Source organism: Xiphophorus hellerii, chromosome 4, assembly GCF_003331165.1.
Source record: "Xiphophorus hellerii strain 12219 chromosome 4, Xiphophorus_hellerii-4.1, whole genome shotgun sequence".
Lineage (NCBI taxonomy): Eukaryota > Metazoa > Chordata > Actinopteri > Cyprinodontiformes > Poeciliidae > Xiphophorus > Xiphophorus hellerii.
Window position 1 is genome coordinate 34,660,488 of NC_045675.1, and position 25,776 is coordinate 34,686,263.

A 25,776-nucleotide genomic window follows, 5' to 3' on the forward strand; every position below is an offset into this window, starting at 1 on the left:
CGTGTCTCCTATTTGTATGGCATTAAAAGGATCTTGAACTTTTGTTTTTTCACTGAAAGCTCTGTTGCTGTTATGCCATGGGGGTGAAATTTTATGGATGATACTCTGATGTCCCATTCTCCTGAATGCAGCACAGAGTTGCTCCACCACAGAAACTCACAGAAACGCTGAAGAGAAGGAGAGTTATGATTAATATAGTTTCAGTTATACCCATGTTTTAATGTTGCAGAGCACTGTCGTTTTGCAAATAGACCAAAGTTTAAACTGGCATTGCTGCAGTGACGTGCGGTCAGAGGAAGCAGGTGAGGCAGAGCCTGTCATCATGGAAAAGTAATATATAATGATAAAATAATTTATATAGCTATTTTCACCCTGTCGTTTGTACTATAAAGTACCTATTTTTCATTTAGCTTAACCAATTCTGATGATTTTTTCTTCAAAATCACTGAATTTTTGCATTTTCCCATTCAAATGCTCGGAAGCACAGCCGGTGAGGCAGCAGCAAGTTGAGCCTCACCTTGGATTGCACAACCTCTCACTAACTGCACTGGCTGCCATTCTATGAGAGCATGCTCCTCCTGTCTGTACGTCACCAATAAAATGGTTAAAAATCATTTAATATATGAACTGATTTTCCATAATTTAGCTGTTCATTGTTTTTTGTAACCAACTGTGTGTGTAAGGTGATTCGTGTGTTAAGGAGCGATCATAAACGGCAGAGAACAGATTCGAGGAGAGGCAGGCAGTTCTCTTGCCTCATGGCAGGGGGCGATCATGATCCCAGACATTGTGACTCCACAACTGCAGAGTAAGAGACAGTAACAGCGAGCTAGACATGCAGTACAGTCAAGTGGTTTTCTCCTCTTACCACAGCAATCACTTATTAATAATCACAAAATAAACATTAAGCCTAAAACCATACTGCTGCAACAGACTGAATGTTCTGCTGTTTGTGTGGGAAATATATGAGCGTTTTTTTGGGGGGAGGGGGGTTTGTACTGTTGTCAGTTACTATAGCAATGAGTCTGCACGTAGCTGTGCTGATACAGAGGGCGAGAAAGAAGTGGTTTTGAGTTGTACTTTAATGGTTTATCCCTTTGCTGTGGAGCACAACACAAAATTAACAATACCTAATAACAACTTGGAAAGGGACAACTTGCGTCTTGGTTACTGAAGCTGGTTCCTCCCAGGAACCATCTGCTTTTAAGTCATAATTTTGAGGAAAAAGGTCAGTATTCTGAGATAAATAGCTTAGAATTCTGAGATTAGAGTCACATTTTTTTCAATGGCCGTAATCCTCTTTGTTATTGAGTTATAGTGACAGATCTATTTATTCACAAAACACAGCAACTTCCTCTTTAAACATAATTTAAAGAATGTTTCCATCTACATTACCCAACTTTAAACAATTGCACTGGGTTTATTGTGAAATTACTGGTATTCAAGTTCAAGCTCTAACTAATTCTTCTAACTAAGAATGCAGTTACATTCTTAGTCACAAGGTATCACTGTTGGCTCCAAAACATGAGTGTTAAGAACTAGAGAATTTTTGCAAGAGAATTGTAACATAAGGCCTTGGCGACATTCGGCCTTATGCCAATAGAAAGTCATTAGTTAACTTCACAGCAAAAGGGTATTAAATTATGAATTAAAATCTATCATTTTTATAATGAATGATGAAGAAATTTACCTTTCAAATGGTATACAATAAATGCTCCTGGATAAAATAAACATCATGCTAATTTGAGTTGCAATGAAAAAACTACGAGATAAATTATATACTGAACACACACTTTCCAAGTATAGTTGCAAGCATTCATATACTTTTTTTGTCTGTCTAATTGTATTTGTGCCTAAAGCAGGAAGAAGATGAATGGATCTCTGGATCATCCAGATCAACCAGATATTGATGCTATTAAGATGTTTGTGGGACAAATCCCACGGTCATGGTCTGAAGAGCAGCTTCGTGAACTGTTTGAACCCTTTGGATCAGTCTACGAGATTAATATCTTACGAGACCGGAGCCAAAACCCACCACAGAGCAAAGGTCACCATGCAAACATATACATGCATGCATGTGCACACACACATAAAATCAATGTTTTGTGTATATTGCAGAGCACACTGAATCTTTTAACAGGATTTCTGTCTGGTTGGTTGACTGTCAATTCAAGTGAAACATTTTAAAACCCATAAATCCAAATTCTTAGAATTGTCATTACTGCCTTTAACAAAGAAATATGAGAGCAATAGCCATAAAGCTAAATCTTCTGCATATCAATTATGACAAATGAGATAAATAAGAGCTGCTGCCTCTAGAGAATTCATATTCAAAAATGTTTTATTGATTCCATCAGGAAATGTTGTTTTAACTCATACAAATTCAAATTCTTCAGAGTTATTGTAGATGGGGGTGGCTGTATTACAGCAAATTTGAAGAAGCCTCTAACTCCAGACATTCTGTTTTTCTAAGACAATTTCGTGAAGAGGATGGTCAGGGTTGTTAAGAATTTTTTTGATTTTATGTAAAATTCTTCTTTGATTCATCATCTCAAGAAGGTTCCACAAGAGTCCCCAGAACTGAACCAGCCTTCTTTATTAGTTGTTTTTATTACCCTAGATCTGATTCTGCTTCCTCAACATAAGACAGCAGAAAAGATGACACTCAACAGAGGGTTTATAGAAGATCTGCAGCATCTTGCTGCAAACCTTAATGGATCTTAGCTTCCTTAAGAAGTACAAGTACATCCTTATTTATTTACTTATTTATTTAAGGGCTCTTAAGTTTTGGTTGATAGACAAAAAGTGCCTTTTGAAAATATCTTTAAGTAAGTCCTAAAATACCTTTTATTAAGCCCATATTAATGTGTTGAAAATTTTGTTTAATGATCTCTCATAATATAATAATACAAAAGAAAATTCACATTTTACTCATCAGTCAACATTACACTTCAAGACTGATTCTGAGACTTGTTTTAACACTTTTATTTTTTGGCAGGTTGTTGTTTTGTAACATATTATACTCGTAAATCAGCCTTGGAAGCACAGAATTCTCTACACAACCTGAAGATCCTGCCTGGGGTACGTGATAGCCTATTTATTTGCTCTAAATGTAAACTGCTCAAAAAATGCCATTTCTTGTAACGGTTTCATTAATTTATTAATATAACACAGTAACAGCACAGTTGAAAGTGGATTGGAGCAAGGGTGCATCTAAAGTTGCAGGATTTTAGAACTCAAGGACTCGACTTGGGCACCCCGATCTTTCTGTTGAATTTTATGAAGTAGGTTGAAAAGCTCTGGCTGCATATTCAAGGTTAAGTCAAATGTGGATTTCAAAAGTTGGACATCACCCACAAATCAAAAGATCTTCTGTAAAAATCAAGAGAATCAAGTGCATTATTTTCAGTCTTCTCAGATTCAACTGGCTCAATATTGCTGTATGAAATTCAGGATCCAAACATTCAGTGTATAAAAGGAAAGGTTACTTCAGGTCACGGACATGGATCCCAGATTCCAACAGCCAACCTATCCAGTTACTCTTTGTTTGTCATGTGTTTCATAGTCACGTGATGTGACGCTTCAAACTTGTGTGATGGCGCTTACATTGAATGAAAACTATCACCAAGGTGTTTTTGGAAACGAAGCTGACAACATTGCCGGAAGCCACGTATGATTGTGGTTGCGAGAAGACAGAAAAGTTTGGAAGTGAACTTTTCATGATCTATGCAATTAAAGTCAGAATTTGGCATTTATGGATTTAGAAAGAAGTGATTGGAATAGTGTGGACTGTAGTGAAGAGAAAGAAATGGGTGGTCAAAATGAAGGGAGAGTGGGTAAAGGTGGGGAAGGGTGAAGCAGAGTCCTACTAAAAGAAAGAGGAAAAAAGACAAGTGAGGAAAGTACAGAAGGAACTGAAATTGAAGATATTGAGGAAAGATCAGAAGAATCTAAAAGTCCACCTATGAATGTTATAGTAAGATTTGATGAAGAAGAAGAAGAAGAAAAGAAGATTGATCCATTTATGTCAACAAAAGCACTTAAAGCGCAAGTTGTAGAAATTAAACATGCTAAGATATTTAGAGACGGAAATCTTCTGATTGGCTGTCATGTGGAAGTTCAAGTGGGAAAAGCGGACAAACTTGGGTGAGTGTGTAAAGTCTAAGTTAGAAGAGTTGTAAGAGTAGGTGAAACGAAAATAATGGAAGAAAAGGAATTATTACAGGAGTACCTTTAAGTGTAAATATAAAACAATTGGTTGAGAATTTAAAGCAAAGAAATAGAGGTAAAAGGTGCAAGAAGACTGATAAAAAGGTCCAGAGAAAGTTTAACAGAAACAGAAGAGTTTGAAACAAAAGAAGTGACAAATGAGGTTTTCTTTGGCATGATAAGATTTAGTGTTAGCTAATTTGTGCCTAAACCAGTGAGATGTTTCAACTGTCAGGAATTTGGCTATGTTGCAAAAAATGTGTTAAGGAAAAAAGAGATGTGCCCGATGTTCTGGAGATCATGAATATGGAAAATGTGGAGTTGGAGTAAAACCAAAGTACTGTAGTTGCACACCAGGGTTAAATCAGTTATATACTTTGTTTTTAGGGTATGTCCTGATCAAGGGCTGAAAAACTTGGAAGTTGCACAACTCACATTTATGGTTCATGGGAATGGAGGAAGCATCTTCATATCTGGAAAGTGTTAATCAAAGATATCACGTCCCCCTCCACTTCACGTAGAGGGGGACTAATATTCATTGTATATGAATATTAGTATTCATATACTAATTGTTCTTTGTGCCATGGCACATCGGAAGTAGTGCATCTAGGATCCGCTTGGGCCCAGCGTCTCCTGGCTCTATAAGCTGTTTGCTCCATCGTGCCAAAGGGGGCAAGAGGGAAGGAGCTGGTGGAGCGGAGTTGAAGCTGGCTTGAAGCTGAGCTGCCTTCTCCACCCAGCTCTGCTTTTCAGGCTGGCTCTTGCCTGTCTTGCCTGCCCACCTCAACTTTGCTTTGCTTTGTTTTCTTGTCTTTTCTTTTTGTGTGTCTCCCTGCCCAGACCACCTGCTTTTGGCAATGCCAACAGCTTGGAATCATTGTTTTGTGGTTGTTGGTTGTCGTGATTGTTGTCAAGTGTGGAGCAGTGTTGGGTCGTGTGCAGCTTTGGGCCCCGGGTAGGCATAGATGTCCTTCTCCTTTTGCTTCATCTTTTTTGTTATTTTTGTAGTGTTTAGTGTTAACTGTGCTTGCACAGTTGTCTCTGCAGCACTTCTGTGGGATTTTAGTGGGGTGGTCTGTATAGATTTCCTTACTTGCCCGGTGGTTTAATGTGCATAACAACCCACCGCCAAGAGGCATGAAGACTACAGATCAGCTGCTTGTTAGGTAAATTTGGATAGGCAGATAAGTTAGCGGGGTACTTTGGTCTGCCTTTGTGCACGCGAATCAGCACTTTATCCTAACTGTTTATTGTTGTGGTGTTTTGTCAGGAGCAGGTATGACTTCTCTTTCTGAATTTTTTGATTCTCCCTCAGAAGAGTTTTTGAATGATTGCACAAAAGAGCCATTGTTTGAAATGGGTAAGCACTATGGTGTGGAAATTGATGACTGTCGTTCTAAGGAGAATGTGAAGTCTATTTTGGTTGCAAATCTGTATGGAATCTGTTCGTGAAGCGACCAATTAGTGAATCTAGTGCACCGCCTATTACTTTACCACCCGGTTTGACGTATGAACAACATAAAGAGCTACTGCTGTTGCAGTTTGAGCATGAAAAATTCAGAAAAGCCCACCTCAAAGCAGAACAAACAAGGTTGGAAATTGAACGAACAAAGTTAACTGTTAGAGTTACTCTAACATCTGCGAGAGTGGAGGAGATCCAACTCCTCTACCCTTGCAAACCAAATCCAAGGGATTATTCTTCCTTTAATATATTTGGGTTCTATGCTAAATTTTAAAATGAGCAGGTTTCTTGTGCACCTGTTGTGGATAACAATGCACTGCAGGACTCTTGGACTTGGTGTCATGTTGAGTTTCAGTTTACGAACCCACATGCAAGAACACAAGCAGAAGAGATCGATAAAGTGCACAATAATACATTTTATTGAAGTCAGGGGAGGGGTCAGGAAGCGAACACTGGAGCTGATGACCGGGTCGTCTTGCTACCAACAGGAGAAGCCGGGTTAGAATAGTAAGGTGAGAATCCTTCAGGAATGATTCAGAGTCTGTCTTACTTGGAAGGAAGGGGATTCCACCGGAGAGGGATCGACGAGAGGAAAAGGTGAGCACACGAGGAGTGGCGTCTGACCGGTAGCACCGACAGCGTCGAGGGAGGACACAGGAGGTAGGTATCCACAATGAGGGAGGCACAGACTCACACGGAATTTGGGAAGGACTGTTCTTCGCCAGAACCGCGAGAGAACAGCAGGATATCTGGCGAGGAAGACAACAAAGGGTTAGAGCGGAGCAGATCACAGAGAGCCTATTTCTGGAACGAGTTGTTACCGAAGTAAGCAAACACTCAGGCGATGAGAAGAAGAGGAGCTGCTGCTTAAGTCCATAATCCACGCCCTCCAAAACAAGCTGCAGGTGTGTAGACGGGTTGAACTCAGCCGCTTCCCAGGGGCTCTGCATGTTGGCGACATCTGGTGGATGTCATGAGGAATGCCGGTTCCAATGGCAGAAAAAAAAAAACTCAAACCAAAAAGAAAAACAAAATAAAACAGAAAAGAACGCAGACCCTGACACTTGGCAGGTGTAGCCAAATGACACTGAGTTAGATCTCAACTCCATGATTGTTAACATGGCACAGAACTCAGTGGTGATTCTCTGCTCTTTGTTGAATCAGAGGTGGTGTTCTCAGCCAGCACTTCTGGACCATGTGTAGACTCCAATGTAGACTCAATGGTTGTCTTAGATCAGGGGTGTCAAACTCCAGTCCTCAAGGGCTGGTGACCTGCAACTTTTAGATGTGCCTCTGCTGCACCACGCCTGAATAGAATAATTAGGTCATTAGCAATGCTCTGGAGAACTTATCTACACAAGGAGGAGATAATTAAGTCATTTCATTCCAGTGTTTTGTACCTGTTTTGTACCTACACCTGCCAAGTCCAACATCTAAAAACTGCAGGATACCGGCCCTTGAGGCAGTCCTCAAGGGCCGGTATCCTGCCCTTGAGGGCAGGACAGAACTCACTGGAGTCAAACTCCAGTGAGTTTGACTCCTGTTTGACTCAGTCAAAACTCCTGTTTGACTCAGTTTGACTCCTGTCTCTTAGATGCTGTGGCTGCAAGATATGTAAACGGTCCTCCGTCTTCTATCTGTGTCAAATCCTCACTTGCCATGGGGCAGCATTTCAGTTTCGTATGAGCACAGCAAATGATCAATGTGTGTAGTGTGCATCACACCATCATTGATGAGGTAGATTACTGGTCCAAAGCATTTCAATGGTTGCCTTTAATCATCTCTCCTTTCCCCCAAGGACATTTCTGATATACACCCTTTCTCCTGGTAGCAGGTGCCGTAATTTTGCAGCCGTCTTTGTCATGGTGTCTTTTGTATTTTCTTCAACAGCTCTCTCAACTGGTTTTGAGCAGGATAAGCCTACTTCTCAACTGACTCTTCAAAAACAACTCTGATGGTGCAACTCCATTCACTGTATGTGGTGTGCTTCTGCACATCAGCAGGACATTTGCCAGCTTGCTTGTCTTGCACTTACATGGTTAATTACTGAGTCTTATCCACTAGAACTTGCTTCCTAAGTCCTTACTGTCTGCACCAATTGTTCTGGTGCACCATTTGACACTGGGTGATACATTGGCACCAGAGTTTGTTTTATGCTGTTCCTTTTCAGCATAAAACACTGCTCGTGCACTGCTTGAATTCAGTGTACAAAGTTATGGGTCCCTATTTTCCATTATGTGGGATATGACCACTCCAGCTGGAGATGGGAACCAGCAACCCTCCCGACCCCACTAGGGACAAGGGTGTTCGAAAATGGATGGATGGATGGGATATGACCACCCCCATGAAATAGAAAGACACATCACATGCTAACCTCAATAGTTTTGTTGCATCGTATTGTACTACAGCCTTGCTTTGTAGCAGCAGTCCTTTTGATTTTTCAAAGGCCTCTTCACATTCAGACGTCCACTTCCACAGACTCTTTTTCTTCAGTAAAGTGTACATAGGTTGTAACAGGATAGACCGATTTTTCATGAACATTCCATAATAGTTCGACAGTCCAAACTGAACGCAGTTCAGTTTCATTTTTGGGACAGGGAGCATTTATGATTATTTCCTTCTTTTGGTCAGTAGGATGGAGGCCTTCATTTTCCGCAATGTGCTCTAAATACTCCACTCTGCCTTCCATGAATTTACACGTGGACTGTTTCACCCCTTACCCCATATCTTTCCAGGTAACCCAACACTTCATCTAGCTTTCTCAGATGTTCCTCTCTGGAGCCTGCTGTGATCAGGATGTCGTCCAAAAAGCATGTTACATGGTCTAGTCTTTGTAAGATCTGGTCCATGACACCGTGAAAGATCAACAGCACACTGAAAACTCCATATGACAGGCAGCTATAAGCATACAGTCCTCAGTGTGCGTTTACAGTTAGATATTTTTCGGAGTCTTTATCCAATTGTAACTGCTGATAGGCATGTGACAAGTCCAATTTGGTGAACAGTTGTCCTCCAGACAGTGTAGCAAACAAATCTTCAGTGTTTAGTAATGGGTATACTTAATCTTCTACATTCTGGTTAATTGTAATTTTATCACAATTTTGATCTGTGGGGATCCATTAGGAAACATTAGGATCCCCGCATTAGGATCCTAACATTAGGATAACCTTCATACACTAAGGTTATTGGTACTTTCATTCGAACCTACCCATTTTAGGGGCAATGTGTTGATTAAAATGTCATCACCACACATCCAGTAGCTGTCTGCCACCGGATATGTCTGATCACCTAGAAAAAATAGTGGGGGAATAGCCCTAGTAACATTTTCACAGTTTTCTTATGTAAATTCTGGATTTTGATACCATATAGGTTTTGTGACAAATAGTGGTGTTACTTTAGCATGTTTAAACCAAGATAAAACCCAAGTAACATTACATCGAACTGTTGTATTTCCTACGTGTATTCCTCCATCATTCTCAAATCCTCCATTTGCAAAACATTCATACTCTGCATCATAATCTACCTCATAATTCACTGGAGGATCGCATTGTGTCATAGTCATATTAAAGTCAGCGCAAACAGATTCATATCTCCATCCTGCCCATTTATCTAAATAAAGGTGTGAATTACGTGAGGCGTATAATAATCTGCAATTCATACCACACATTGGTACTGTAAAGAAAGATACTACATCAAGTACTGGAATAAATTTACCTTCCTTACAGCTTTGTCGTTGTCTAATTGCACACTCTTTAGACATGTATTTTTCTGGAATAACAATTGATGCTGCTCCAGGAGCAACAGAACAAACTATGCAGTCATTTTGTGTTAATTCTCTTGCAGTATACCAGGACCAGGTATACCATGTATTCTGAATTGCTCTTTGCCAAAGTGGATCTCCTCTTGGTCGAAAAGAGGTCCGGTGAACGTCTTTAAGTTTATGCATGGCTCTTGGAATTACTTTGTTGTCCTGTCTTTCCTTATAAAATTTATCTAGACCTCCATGGTATTCATGACAACCTTCTTTTTCAGAACATCCATATTTATTTGAAATTGACATATTAGCCGCTTGGTTTTGCGCAGGTGTCATTTGAATAAAATCCAAATCTTCACTACTGTTGATCATTTCATTCGTTTCGATTATTTTATTAGCGTTTGTTGGTGTGGTAATTTGTTTTAGCATTGTAGGTGTCACAATTTGCTCTTTTTTAGTAACTGTGTTTTTATCTGAATTTTTTGGTGTTGTAAGATCTTAAGAGGGTGTTGTCATGTTAATTAAAGTTGTTAATTTAGTAACTAATTTTTCAATTGGGGTGGTTTTCGTAGGTGCTTGGGTGGCCAAGACTTTCGTTGTTAATTTCAACTGAGCTTCTTCTGCAGTTGCTATAAGAGATGCAGGTGTGACAACTTTAAGCACTTTATTTATTTGTGGATTTCCTTCATCATCTTTAATCTCTGCATTAGGTTTTATGGCTGTATGAGCTTCACTGGTAACAGTTTTGAGTGTATTAACAGTGATGATTGACTTAACAGTTGTAATTGGTATAGTAGTAATGGGTTTGTTAGTGAAGCTATAGAGTGTTAAACAGTTACTTACCTCTGTGTCTACCTTTGGTAAACTCCAGATCACCTTAGTCTCTTCCATTTCACCGTTGGCAGCTGTTCCAATTTTATTTCATATGATTTATCTACTCGAAAAGCTAAAACATCTGCTTCAATCGTCCAACCACAAGTTGTTTTTGTGATTTTTAAGTTACATTTTGTGTCTTTTTGATCCGTTATTAATACATTATTCCCTAAATTCATGAACCATCTACACATCTCGCGACGATCATCTCCTAACACTATTCTTGAGATAATTATTTGCCTTCCTAGCATGTTGTCACCCACATCATCAGTAGAAATATGTATTTTAACTCTGCCGTTCATCATTTCAACAGTACCTGTTTTCTTTGTGTCTTTTACTCGTTCTAAATCACCTTTACCTGTTACTGAATTATTTGCGTCAGGGTTTATCTGTCATGTGGTGCGGTGGTGAGGCAGAGGCAACAGACCCAGGTCGAGATGAATTGATAGTTTTTTAATGAAAATAAAAGTCCAAAAGACCAGGCAGCACAAAGGAGCGCAGGGCAGATGCTCACAACTGGAGACACAGGCAGACTCGACAAACACGACACGACAAGCGACGAGGACCCAACAAAACACAGAGACACAGGTGAGACTAAATACACAGGAGGTAATTAGGGAACGAGAATCACCTGGGAGTAATCAAAGGGAGACAGGACAACACGGAGACTCAGAGACACAGGAAACTCAAAATAAACACACAGAAAAACACGGAACATGACATTATCATTATCATGTAATGTTTAAAATCATTGTCTTTACTCCACTGTCTTCCTATTTTTACTTCTATGTCAAATCCGTCATCTCTAATGTACATAATGATTGAACATTGATCCGTGATATAGCTGTTCCTCTGTTTTGTAATAGCCTTGCTACACAGTTGTCAGTTAGCATAGCTCACATCGGTTTCATACTCTGTTTCTAACTTTGTTTGAAATTCAGTCTCTGTTAAACTTGCTGTCCATTTCCATTCTAAGTGCACATTTCTAGTTTTACAAATTAATTTCTTGGAAACATCTAAGTTGACATTTGCTGGAAAGAACACTGGCATGTACTTGTCTGGAATTTTAGAAGTTGTGTGGTACTTATCTTTTTCATTGGAGATGGATCTTTTCACAAGAGCAGTCGTCTCTATGTCACCGTTTGTCCCCCCTGGAGGCTGTCCTTGAGTCCATGTTCTGTCATTCTGGTTCGTCGTGGTCGGTTTGTCCCGTGGTGTTGGCTGCAGATTGTATGAGTTCGTCTATGCTGTCGCCGCCGTTGAATGGCTCATCACCTCTGTCAACATCCACAGTTGGACAGTTATCAGTCTCATTGCTGCGAGGCTTCTGCTCATTTTCCTTGTCAAACTCAAGTTTAACTCTGTCTTTATTTTGAACTTTACTGCAATGAGTCAAATGATGCCAAGTGATACTTCCTTCTACTTGGACAGCCGTTGGGATTGCTCTTTTGACTTCATAAGGTCCTTCCCATCGGGCCTTTATGCCATCTGCGTCTGTACACCTTGATGTACACCAAATCGCCTGGCTTCACCAGTGGTTCCAACACTGCCGACTCTGGATTTTTCCTGCAAATAGATAGCTCTATGGATAGCAGTTAGTTGTTCAACATAGTCTTTCAACTCAGTTTGCAACTGCTCAAGGGGAGGTCCTTTAAAAGGTAGCCTCCATTGCAGCACAGTCTGCCAGTTAGCATTTCATGCGGGGTTAAATGCATGCTTCTGTGCATTTGCATGCGGTAGCTCATTAGTGCTAGTGGCAAAGCATCTACCTAGTTTAGTTTAGTTGATGCACAAATCTTTAGTAGTTTTGCCTTTAAAGTAGATTTAATGCGTTCTACCAACCCTTGACTTTGAGGACGGTAAACTGAGCCAAAACGGTGTTTGATTTGTAGCTTTTGCAAAATGCCTTTAACGACTTTTTGTCGTTAAAGGCGACAAAAAGTCGCCTTTAACGACGACTTAAAAAGCTGAGCCATTGTCTGAACTGATTTCAGATGGTATTCCAAATCTTGGAATCACTTCTCTTGTCAAAAATTTGATAACTGTAAGGTTTTTGATGGTACTGCTTCAACCCATCGACTGAAACGATCAATTATCACCAACATGTACCTTTTACCTTGAACTGGTTTGAGCATGTCTACATAATCTATCACCAGGTGTTTGAAAGGTCTTTCAGGAACTGGAATGTGTCCAATACATGGTTTTATGCCTTTTCGAGCATTGTTTTCGGCACATATTTCACACTGGCTTAGAATTTCATCCACCATGTCTTGCATGTATGGAGACCAGAAACCTTGTTTTTTCAATTTTTCCAAGACTTTTCCTCGGGCACAGTGGTCTAAGCCGTGAGCTTCTGAGACCAGTAATGTTAATAACGCTACAGGTGCCATCAGTACGCCTTGGTTAGACCTCCATAAGCCGTTTTCACTCATCGTAGCACCTCTGCGCACCTAAAGGTCGCGTTCACTGCTACTTGCTTGTTGCTGCATCAAAATGGCATCTTCTGGTGTTAAAGCTGGTTCTAAGGCTACTACAGGTGCCAAGATGGCCATTTGGCTCCTGGATGCCATTTTTGCCGATTCATCTGCCATGTTATCTCTTATTACAATGTCATTACGTTTGCGATGTGCTTGACATTTGATCACTGCCAGCTTCGAAGGATCATGGTGGCAATCAATTCTTTCAATTGTGCTTTGTGTTGTACTGGGGTTCCGTCTGCTCTTTTGAAACCTCTTTGCTTCCATATTGCCGCAAATAAAAAACAAACGCCGTGGGCGTAAGCAGAATCAGTGAACACATTTGCGGACTTTGATTTAGCCATTTTACAGGCTTCAGTTAATGCTTTAAGTTCTGCAAGCTGTGCAGAACATGGTTGGTCACATTTTTCAGCTTTGACGGTTACAATATTTTTACCTATTTGCTGTACCACTGCAAAACCTGCGTGGTTTCCAAGGTGGTCTCTGAAACATGACCCGTCAACAAAGTATGCGACTTCTGCGTCAGGCAATGGTGTAGACTCCAAATCAGGTCTGAGTCTAGTGTATTTCATTGTTTCTGCTACACACTCATGTGGTTCTCCGTCACAATCCAAAGGAATCACATTTGCTGGATTGTTGGTAATGCATCTTTGAATTGTTATGTCTGGATATGTCAAAAGTAGCATGTATTGCAAACTTCTTGCCTGTGTTACAACAAATTTTCCTAGATTTATTAACTCTGCGATTTTGTGGTGAGTTAATATTGTTACTAGATAACCCATTGTAATGGTTGAAGCATTTTCATAGGCATGGTAGACTGCTGCTAGCCCTTGATAGCCTGGTGGCCAGCCCTGTGCTACATTGTCCAATTTTGTGCTGTAATAAGCAATTGGTTGTTTTTTCCGACCTGTACATGTGTCTTACATCAAAACTGCTGTGACATACATGTCTTTTTTGTTTGCAAAATGGTTTATCATAGTTGGGAACTGCTAGTGCTGGGGCAGTCTGCATTTCACATTTTAGAGTTTCAAATGCTACTTTTGCTTCAGTTGTCCATTTTAGCAAATTCTTTTGGTTTTGATGACCTGGTTCTTTCATGAGTTCTCTGAGTGGTGCTGTTTTTTCTGCATAACTTTCAATCCAATCAGCATTGAAACCTGTCATGCCCAGGAATGTCATCATTTCTCCAACTGTTCGTGGGCATGGAGCTTTGCTGACACCCTCTAATTGAGAAGGTGATATGCTGTCATATCACCTTCTCAATTCTGGCGACATAAGATGCTGGATTCTCTGAGTCACCGATTGGTTCCCCTTTCAAGGGAGTATTCCCTTCTGAGAGTTGTCTGCCCAGGTATTCTACCTGTGTCTGACAATACCGTAGTTTCTCTTTGGAGGCTTTGTATCCCCCTTCAGCCAGTCTTTCAAGGACTTTTATCGAATCGTGATGGCAATCATCCAATGTAGGTGACGCGATTAGAATGTCGTCAACAAATTGAAGCAATGTGCTTTTTATTTCCAATCCTTCTAGGTCCTGCCTAAGAGCTTGATTAAACACATGTGGACTGTGTTTGAAACCTTGTGGTAATCGAGTGTAGCTGTACTTCTTACCTCTGTAAGTGAAAGCAAATAGGTATTGAGATTGTTCCGCTAGAGGAATAGTAAAAAATGCTGAACACAGATCAATTACTGTGAAAAATTTTGCTTCAGCAGGAATTGCAGTTAAAAGTGTGTGGGGCTTGGGCATTTCTGCCAAAGATCTATCTTCCACCAAGTCGTTTATTGTGTAAAGATCATGTACTAGGCGATACTTTGACTTATCTGCTTTTAGAACCAGACAAATTGGAGTATTGCATGGACTTTCAATTTCCACCAACACTCCTGCTTTTAATAATCCTTCAATAGTTTTGCTGATTCCTTCTTATGCTTCAGTTTTTAATGGATATTGAGGACGAAATGGAAGTTTAACATTTGGTTTCAGTTCTACCTTAAATGGGTTGGCTGATTTTACCAGGCCTACATCTGTTTCATGTTTTGACCATACTGGTTCAGGAACTTGCCTCAACATGTCATGCATTAACGGATTTTCATCCAACTCATCTTTTTCTTCTGTTTGTTCTGTGTCATTAATTGGTACAGTTACCACCTGTGGTTTTGCTGTCATAGAAGTTTCACTTATTATTTTAATCATTGTTGCATCCTCTGATTGAAAAATTAATGGGCTTTCTGTTTGTTCCCATTTAATCTGTGTCGCAGTTTTCATCATTGGTCCAAGGTCTTTGGCATGAAAGTTTTTATTTACAAACAATGTTATGTGTGGTACAGATTCTGCAACATTGTACCATTGAGAAACGAAATCATTCATCTCTACATTGAGAGCTCCTCCTTGTCTCCCAACGACAATGTATTGGGACACAAGGTTCACTGCTTCACCTTGCGTTTCTTTGTCCTATTGTTCTTCAAACTCTGTGCTTTTTGAAATGTCATAGTACATTGTACAATGATAATCTAGAAATGTTTTTTTAGCTTCGGGAATTTGTATTTGAATGTATTGACCCCATTTAGAAATTACTTCTTCAATTGAGTTATTAATGTCTCCTAGCCAATACACTTTAGCTTCATTTTGTTGCATGTACATTTGAAGATCCACACCTTCTTTTTCAACATACACCCCCTGAGGAGAACACCAAATTTTTATTTTTAATTTGCATAGAGCATCTCTTCCCAACAGATTAATTGGTGTTTGATCAGATACCAAAATTGGTATTTTTATTTCATTGTCATTTGTTACAAGTCGAACAGGAGCTGTCATTTGGATTAATTGTCTTGTTCCCGAGAACCCTACTGTTGATACAAATTTATCAGACATGGGGAGATGCGTTGCATAATTTGGACTCACACAAGTGTAAGCTGCTCCTGTATCGACCAACATTGGAGTTTCTCTGTTTTCAATTTGAATTTTCAATATTGGTTCATCGTCCTCACCTGTGGGTATTGATTTTCTCCCCTAGGGTCCTCTGGGCATCCCTAGTATCCAAAGTTTGGTGGATTGCATTGAGTTGGTGAATTTTGTTGAACTGGTAAATCATATTGGACTCCTTGTGAGTCGTATGGAGTTCCCTGTTGGTTATAAGGAACTGCTTGGTGATTGTATGGAGCTGTCGGTGGACCTGGTCTGGCTCTACCATGCGGCCGTCTTCGGAATGAGTTGTCACCATTTCGACATTGGTCAGCGCGATGTCCAAAAACACCACATGTCCAGCATGCTCCGGGTGCTCTGGTTGGACCGCCTCGTCCTCTGTTAGGCCATGAGGGGCTTCTTTGCTGTCTTCCTCGAGGCACAAATGGACGTGAGTTCCATGGTTGTGGGTAAACATTCACCACTGGTTGAGAAGGTTGAGTTATTTGTGGAGCTGGAGTATACATCTGTGGAGCTGTACTCACTACGTTCGGAAGGTTGGCTACATTCGGGCTAGGATGTTGGTCCCCCCTCACCACTGCAGCTTGAATCTTTGTCTTGCTTCTACTTTGAAGTTCTCCAAGTTGCAGTTGAGCCAGTTTCCTTTGAATGTTTTTTTCTTGGTCAGTGAGTTTTTGTTCATCTCTTCTGTATTTTTCTATTGCATGCACCACATGGTCGCAAAATTCCTTGTGCGGCATTGACATCAGCGCCACCACTTCTTCAAGTTTGGTGCGCACTGGTAATGGCATCACATCCACTATTGATTGCCGAAACACAGCTGCAGTCATTGGAAATTCCTCAACACCAGACTCCATGTCCTCCTTCCACCTTCTCAACTGTCTGGCGACATAAGATGCTGGATTCTCCGAGTCACTGATTGGTTCCCCTTTCAAGGTCATGGGGTCTAATTTAATAGCAAATTCTGCCCTCAAGGCAGCCCAGATTGCCGTCCGGCATATATTAAATTCAATTCCATCTGCTCGTTCTTGCAGCATCCATGTGTGGTTTTTCAAAACGTTCTGCATGGTGGCAGTTCCGAGAACTTTTGCAAAAATGGCTTTGATGTCTCCCAGTGCCAAAATTTTGCCAACTGTCTCTTCTTCTAGTACTCTTATCCATTTTCCTGCGCTGTCATGAATGTCTGGCAGCCGCGAGACTAACCCGATCAAATGGTCCATCGAGGCAAATGGTATGTATTGAGCAACGTCTCCTTTTAATATGATTGGTAATTGTTTTGAGGGGTCGTAACGATCAGGTTTGCATATATGTCAGGTCTGGATCTCAAATTGTATTCTTTTCGTTTTGGGGCCGTGTGTTGAATTTTATCAGGTGTGCTCGTACATAGACCATCTATGGGTGGGATGCCCCCTCCCAGACCTGGACTCCATTTACACAGACCGGGTCAAGAAGAGAGCTGGATCCATAGCGATGGATTCCAGCCACCCGGGCCACAGACTGTTTGTGCCGCTGCCATCAGGCAAGCGGTACAGGAATATACGGACTACAACAAATAGACTGAGAAACAGTTTCTTCCCCACAGCCGTCAGAGCCATTACTCCCTGCCGCCCCCCCCTCCCACACATATCATAACCTCGCAGTCACACATACATATCCCCCACCCCCACACAGCCATATTGTTCTGCACTTTGCACTGTCACATTATCTGTACTTTGCCATAATTGGACCTGCTGCTACTTCTTTGGTGTGGTTGAGTGCCTTTAGTTAATTTAGTTGTATATATTGTTATTATTATTATTGTGTGTTTGCTTATTTATACTGTATATATTTGACCTTTTGCACGGGAGCTGCAATGGAAATTTCGTTGAATTCTGTTCAATGACAATAAATGCTATCTATCTATCTATCTATCTATCTATCTATCTATCTATCTATCTATCTATTGCGTCTTGGTCATTTTCGCATCCATGCTCCTGTTCAACTAATCGTGCAAGGCTTTCATCAATTTCCATTTCCACTTCCTGTGTCAGCATCTAATTGTTATCACTTTGCAAATCAATGCCTTTGTGGTCTAAGCTTAACCAATAAGCATCTCCGCTTCTGCGACTTCCTGCATGACCAGCGTAGCAGTCAAGAATTTTATTATTTCCAACTGTCCGCGTTGTGGAGCATCCAACATTAGTGGTTTGAATTCCGTTTGGAATTGGTGGCATTGATGTAGAATATCTGCCAGCTGGCTTGTAGCCATCTGCATTTGAGTGTGATGTTGATGATTGCATACTTTTTGCATGCTTATTAATTATGCTATAGTTTCGTCGAGGTGGACCTTCATCTTCCGGTGAGCTTGAGCTCGTCTGTGGTGCACCTCTGGGTGGAACTGGTGTTTGAACTACTGTTGGCAGTGCTGCATGCACTGTAGATGATGTATCTGATTGAGCTTCCGGCTCTTTATTTTGAGGTGATTCAACATTACTTTGTCTAGAATTCATTAGTTGGTCATCAGTCCTGTATCCAAAATCACCTGTAATGTTCAGGACTCCTTTCAGGGCTGGATACAACCCTACAGGATTCATTTCGTCATCTTTGGGTTTTTCATAATTATTTTTGAACTCAATGAGCTGCTGCTTAAGTTCTTCCTGTATTTTTCACCTTCTTCCTTGAATAGTTGTAAAATGTTAAATTCTAATTCTCTTTTAGCTTGTCTTTTCTTACCTTATTTTTTGCTTTGTAGTCAGTGATTCTCGTTTCCATTTGTTCGCAAAGGGATAAGTCAAAGCTCCCATTTTCCGGTCACGGTGATGGAAGTCCTTTTGTTCGCTTCTGCCATTTCTTGGAAATTTTAGGAATTTGAGTAGCATATTCTGGATTTTTTGAACCAACGATCACAGTCGGTATGTTACTCATCTTGTGTGTTTAAGCAGTTGTTTCACTTTTTGAAATTCAGTTTAAGTTTTTCTGTCAGTTGCAGTTTTCTTATTATTCAGCTTTTATTTTTGAAGTTAGTTAAAAATAAATTGATTATTTTAGTTATTTGTGCTTGCTGTATTTGTTCCTTGTAGTATTGTTTGTTTATTGTTGCTAAATATTGCTAAATATATTATGTATTCTTCAATAGATATAGCACTTTAGCAAGTTTCATGCAGTTATTCAACTCTATTTACAGTAAAATATACATTTAAAGATGTTCAACATAGTTCAGTGTCACAGAAACAATGATTATTTGTATTAAAGTCTGTATTATTTGAGTTGATTTAAGGCCTATGCTTTAAACTTCTTCTGTATTAGAACAAATAGAAGAGAGAAGAAAAAAAGGAAAGAACCTCACTGCTCACGCTGCAGTCCGAGATGCCCCAAAGGTGGGGGCTGGTTGTTGACGTAATAGGAAGTGGGCTGTCTTACTGCTATGAACTACAACTGGGCGTACCCATCTCAGATCACGAAATATCCGGACCTGTGACGTGTGTTGAAACAAGAGAGGGAGAAACAGAAAGACAGAAAGGGCGGAAGGGAGGCAAGACCGGCAGGGAGGGGTAGGTGGAGAGAGAGAGAGAGAGACAGAGCAGGGAGAGCGGGGTAGAAAGGGTGGGAGGGAATGTTCGTGTGCTATTTTCTTTTCCTTTCCAGTGCACTTTATGTTTCTGAATCAAGGCAGCAGATATGGCTATATTTTCCTATCTTTATTACACAAATTACGAACAGTATAGAACAGGCATGTCCAAAGTCCGGCCCGAGGGCCAATCACGGCCCGCGGTCAGATTTCATATGGCCCGCAGCTTCAGTCTTATAATGTATTATTTATAGCCCGCCTGCACTGTCAAACAGAATAAATAAATCATAAAACTTGAAATTGTAATTCCTCCTTTCACCAAATGGTGGCAGCACCACTTTAATACTATCAGTCTGCCTTCCTGCAGCGAACCCCTCTCCGCTCATTTCTGCCACTGCAAAGAAAACAAGTTGACAGTGAGAGCCGCTGCTCTCTTGACAATTGATTTTCAATTGCCTTGATTTTCAGTGAAAATCTAATTTGTAATTTGTCTAATTTGTAATGAGACGGTTGCCTTGTTTAAGGATTTCAACGTAAAGAGACACTACCTAACATGCTACGTACAACAAGCTAACAGGGAGTGACCGTGCTGAAAAACTGACGCAGCTCCAAGCTGCACTGGCATCACAACAGCGATTCTTCACGCGGGCCTGTGAGTCAAAAGAAAATACCACCAAAGCAAGCTACGAAGTGGCCATGTTAATAGCTAAACATGGCAAACCTTTTACTGAACCTTTTACAGTCATTTATCAAAGACTGTGTTATGAAAATGGTGGAGAACATTTGCCCTGAGAAGAAGCAAGAATTTGCGAATGTTTGCCTGGCACGTAACAGTGTGGCACAGAGAGTTGAGGACATGAAATTGAGTATTTTGAACGGTAACATCTGTCACTATCAATAGTGAAGAGCCAAAAGAACATTTATGCACCTGGATTTATGGCACTTATTTTTTATTAAACTCTTGAGTGAGATTTGGTTATTACTGTTGATGTTATGAACCTGTAGATGTGACACAAACTATTACTTTCTGAAAGATATTGTAAATGACAAGAGCAAAATTCACTTGTTTTAAGATTTAATAACAGACAACTTTGCATTACTTATAACTCCTGTTTAAAATGTTCTTGAGGCAAAGATATTTTTAAACTCATGTAAATTTAAGGTATTTCATACAGTTTGTTCAATGTTATCTGACTCTCCAGATATGAATGAAAGGCAGAATTTGGGTTTTTAGAGTTGTTCTCATCTGCCTTATTATTATTATTTGGTTATTTTGTCATTTGAAAAATTGAGATAATTGTGACAATGAAAATTGTTTTATAACAGTGTGTATTTGCATGAAACTTTTGTAGTTAAAAAATGTCCGAACAAACTATTGGCCCCCGGGCATCTTCACTTTATCAAATCTGGCCCGCTTTGCAAAAAGTTTGGACACCCCTGGTATAGAACAATTGCAGACAAAATTAAAGACCAAATTTTAACTCTTAAGCAGAGAGTCACGCTTCAACGTCACTTCGAAAGCAATCAGTCATTTAATAAGCCAAAACATGCACATTTCAAAGTTTACAGTATATACAGAGCATGCCGTTTGAATACTTACACAGCAGACACATACACGTTCATTCCCAGTTATTCAGCATTCGTCTCAGCACATTCATTCCATTTATCTTTCTTCCTAATATTGCTCTTTTCTCCACTTTCTGTGAAATCTCCTCCCCAGGGATTCTAATATATATATAACTTATTGACTATTATATTTATAAAAATATAAATTTAGTTGGCTACTGATTTAACTAGCCATTGGTCAATTTTAATGTGTGCACACTATAGAATATTCTTATGTTAGGACCACAATTATTCAACCAAGGCACAAATTAACTCCAACTCCTCTTCCAGAGATCTCAGACAAAGAAATTAAAGAAACACACACTGCAGTTTAATTCACATAAATATTCTTTAAAAAAACTCAATTTCCTAAACTTTGAGACTTCTCAGAGCTTGTCTCAGACTCGTTTCAGGCCCCTTATTTTTAACTGAAAGATTTCTTCTCTAATCAGCAGAAATTAAGGATTTGGATCACGGCCCGCCAGGTCGGATTACATGGTCCATTGACCTTTAAACTTTATTCTTAGCGCCTAACATCAACTATATAGAGATCTCAATCTCTGCGCTACTTCTTTTTCTTCTTTTTCAACAACTTAAGAGATCGCAATCTCTGCTTTTTCCTTTATTCATATATCTCAGGCCACACCAAGAAATCTGTTGGAGAGGTTCCTTGCTTTCACCCGGGGAAGTTTGGAATCACCTCCTGACCTGCTTATAGAGATCGCAATCTCTCTTTGTGGATTCAGCTGGTTTAATGTTAAAGTTAAAGTTCATGGCCTGTCGCCACATTAAACAAATCGTGCTATATATTTATAGTCAGTTCAATGAAGGTGTTTGTTCGGAACTACCCAGATTTGGGTAGTTCGATGGAAAGTTACCTTTCCATCTATAAGGTAACTTATAGATGGAAAAAAAAATTCCTGTGTTACCATCGCCAAACAGGGCGAGAACCAGACTGATAAGTGCTTATTTTTCCGAGCTGAGAGTTCAAATTTAGATGATAACTATGAGTCATCAGAAGTTTTAGCAGCTCAATGATTGCGCAAAGATGACAACCCGTCTGTGACACGCAGCAAAGAACTTCATCTCATTTTTAGCACTTCAGACCGTAGCAGACAGGCAACCGTTCTGTAATTAAGAAACAAAGAGATATAAAGCTTACCCCTCTGAGATTTTTGGGCCCAGACGGCTACCTGTCCGCGTTGGTCTGGAGCGAGACCCTTCTGTTCCTCTTGTCCTTTTTTGTTGTTCAAATCAAACATCGGGGTCACCATTTGTAGGATCGGAAAAGGTCTTAAACTCTTAATTATATTTATAGATAAGAAATAATACTCAGAGACGAGTCCTTTAACTGCAGGCCACGGCGGGTGGAGATTTATTACACTGTTCCACAGGTCATCTTACAGTACAAAGTCAAATCTCAAAAATCTCCCCAAAATCTCATTGTATTTTTAGAGTCAGTCTGTTTTATAGAATCTCATTTTCATTGGTGTAAGTTGGTAAGTTTTGACCAATAGCATTACTGCCCGTGTTTGACGTGTGCCCTTAGGTAAGAATTCTATCAGCTTTCAAATGAGTGTGTATTGGAGTTTCTTTGGGAATATTCAGACCTGTTGACCTCCAACATCTGCTCCATTTCAAAAGTGCAAAACAAGCCAATTATTATTCTTATCTATCCAACAGTTTATTTCCCAGACATTCTTTCCGTCTCACTTCGGCTTCGCACGTAAGGGGAAGACGGGAGCCAGGTCAATTTGACCTTCTATGGCGCCAGATTTCCTCAGTAAAAAACAACTCCATAACGAGTATTTCCGCTCTTACAGTATCCTAATGGATTTGTCTGCTTTTCAAACGACAGTGATGGGTGAAGCCCACTCACTCCACTCTGTTTAGGATACGAGGCCCATGGCTTCTAGTCTGTCTAGCTCTTTTTGGTTCTCTGAGGGCATAGGATACTGGATTTGCCTTCTTAAACAGTATGAAAACTCTTCTGCACATTAATTGATTGCTGATTTATTTCTCTATTGATTTTCTATTTTCTTCCAATGCACTGTTTACACACAGGAACTTTCCATAAAATTCCTGTGTTTTTGAGGCAGTTTCCATCACTACTGCAGTCTGGTTCACCTTGACAGTGAAATGCCAGATCATTTTTGGACAAAAGTCTCTTTTCACATCCCCAATCTTCAGGTCGTGGTCACCTCATTATGCTGTGTGCCAAATTTACAATGCAGTGAGAGTTGTTTTAAAGCCAAAATATAGTCTGCCATTGATGTCCCTTGTTTGAAAACACTATCTCTCTCCAATTAAGGTGGGTTTTGGTTTTTAGTGATCACTCAATGTTTTACATGAGTGAGTGGTACTCATCACAATGTCAATGAGTACCACATTTTCAATCTTTCCATGTAAGAGCCAAAATCTTCTTTATCCCTTTTTGTGTTCTCCTATCACACCAGTTTGGAAGGTTGCCATGGTTACGGATAGTCCTGTCTGCTTCACACATCTTGTTAGCCTCTTCCTTATGAACTACAATTTCTGGGATCTACTTTTTGTGTTTCTTCTATTGATAGTCGTACAATCAAGTCATCCCATCCTCATCGCCACTCTATTCAGGTTCTTGCCTCATACTTTGCATGAAGGAGGGACCCAGTCACCAATGTAGATGCTTCGGTTATTTTTATTGGTAACCAAGACGACAGAACTTACCCTTGCAACCTTACATGCGAGCATGTGCTGGTGGTACCTCTTTGTTGTTTTGTCTTTATGTCTGCTGACACGGGTACATGTCCTCCATGGAGGACAAGTAGATGTCCTTCATATTCATACAGCTTATGCTTATCTTTCTGCAGTCATTTTTGGCATGAGTTTTTAAAGTCTTTTGTGGGTATCACAGTTGTCTGTGCTCTTGTGTATAACTTGAATGATAGTTTCACATCTTCTGTTCCCAGACTTATTTTTGCACATATGCTGTCTGCATCCTCTTCTTCTGCCACAGTGACGGCATCTACAAACAGCTTTGGGGGTAACTATTCCTGAGTTTCTCTTATAGTGTGCACCTGTCAGTTTTAAATGAAGTAAGAGGTCTGGACCTGCTTACCTTTTCATAGTGGTTTTATTTTCTGCACAATACACACTGTTTCTGTTTCTGTCTGGGGTTTGGGTTCTTTGTATGGGTTTGCTCAGTTCCTACTTCCATCCACCAGATGGAGCCAGGGGGTTGAATCAATCTCCACCTGTCCAGCATCCAAACTGAACATTGCACTAAGTTGCTTAGCAAAGCATGCTGTGTTCACATCAGCCCCTGCTCCAGACTAGTTCAACAGGGGGGGCATTGGCTTATCTTTATTTATTTTTTGGGGGACTGGGGGAGGCAAAATGAATACATAGCAATAATATTACTCAAGTAAAAGATAAAGGTACAGTGCAGTAAAACTACTCATATAAGTACCTTTTTTCCAAAAACGTTACTGACTTTTGAAAAATAAATAACATCAGTAACTTACAGGCTGCTTGTTAACAAGCTTAAGGTGCTGTATTGGTATTAGCTAGTCATTTTTAGCTAACATTATGTGTATTGAACAGCATTACTCAACTCAGTTGGTTAGTTTGGAGGGAAAAACTGTGCAAAGTTCTTGGCGTTTTGCTGGTTTGCTGCCATGATTCTAATACAAACCCGAGTAGCTCTGCACAGCAGCAGCAGGTCTCATTCGCTGCGGCACAGGTGTAAACCCAGCACGAGCATCTTAGCGCTCATGTTGTGTTTAAATTTGGCTCGGAAAAACATGTTACGACTTGTTAACAACGGATTAAACAGTTTTAAATGCTGAAAAAACTGACAGAAGGCACAGATATGGGAAGTATGGAAGCCACTAATGTATCAAATCGATATAGGAATATCAGAGAGTTGGCCACTCTGAGGTAAAAACAACAAACAGCTTCCAGTCGAAGGGGGGCACAGCTGACTCCGTGGACGGGCAATGCCACCCAATGCCTGCCCATGCCGCCGGGCCTGGTTCACATTCATGAAGGGATTGGAAATAAATGACACACATGGCTCAAGCTGATCAAGGCCACAAAACCTATTCTCAAACTCCTGCACAAGTCTGTTTGTGACTTCACAGTACCTTCCTGCAACTAGTCTTTCAAATGTCTGATGCAGAAGCACTGTCTTTCAGCACCGACTGCAGAGGGAAAGTGCACCACCTTTTTTCTCTGTAAATGACACTTAAAAATGTTCATCTATGCCTTAAATGAAGTTAAAGCACTTATATCAACAATGGTTTTATTTTTGCCTTGGAGCTCAACTGAGCTCAATAATAATGTCCAATAATGTCCGTCAGAAATCCAAGGTCAAATGTCCACTCTGTGTCGTCTAGCAGTGAGACATCTTCACCTCGGGACCACATGAACTCTTTGATTTCACCTAAAAGTGGCAGAAATGAAGTAAAACTCGTCCCCTGTTGAGCCATTTGATTTCAGTGTGTAGCAGCAAACCACCATATTCATCTCACTCCATTAGCACCTTGAAAATCCAGTGCTTTTTTGCTTTTTATCAGATGCTCTTCATGATTTTTACAATGGGAGTCATCACATGCTCAAAGCCGATCACCTTTGCACATAATGCCAGCTGGTGAATGACACACTGATAATGCAGACATTTTGGAAAGTCTGGTTCACCTTGACAGTGAGCAATGAAACCTGTATGTCGGCCCATCATAGCAGGTGCCCCGTCTGTAGTCAATGCTACCAGCTTTTCCATTTGTACCTTTCTCTGTACAAAAAACTCCATCATTTTATAAATGTTAGCTCCCCTCTTGGTTGTCTTTAAGGGGAATAATGTCAGGAGTTACTCTCCTGTGGAGAAATTTTCAAAGAACATCTGGATAAAAATCAGCAGCTGTGCTGAACTGCTGCTGTCCACGGATGCAAAAG

The 25,776-nt window shown here is 40.3% G+C and overlaps 1 protein-coding gene across 3 annotated transcripts in view; it reads left to right on the forward strand.

The window, feature by feature from the left end:
• Positions 1-994: 994 nt before the first annotated feature.
• celf1 (cugbp, Elav-like family member 1) overlaps positions 995-25,776 on the forward strand; it is a 90,426-nt gene continuing 65,644 nt past the window's right edge. For 2 of the 3 annotated variants that reach the window (XM_032560527.1, XM_032560529.1), the window contains exons 1-2: positions 997-2,047; positions 2,999-3,081. In XM_032560527.1, the coding sequence (XP_032416418.1) occupies positions 1,870-2,047; positions 2,999-3,081 (261 nt within the window). In that variant the 5' untranslated portion in view covers positions 997-1,869. Of the gene's footprint in view, positions 2,048-2,998; positions 3,082-25,776 lie in introns of all 3 variants that reach the window. The other variant, XM_032560526.1, reaches the window with a different exon arrangement.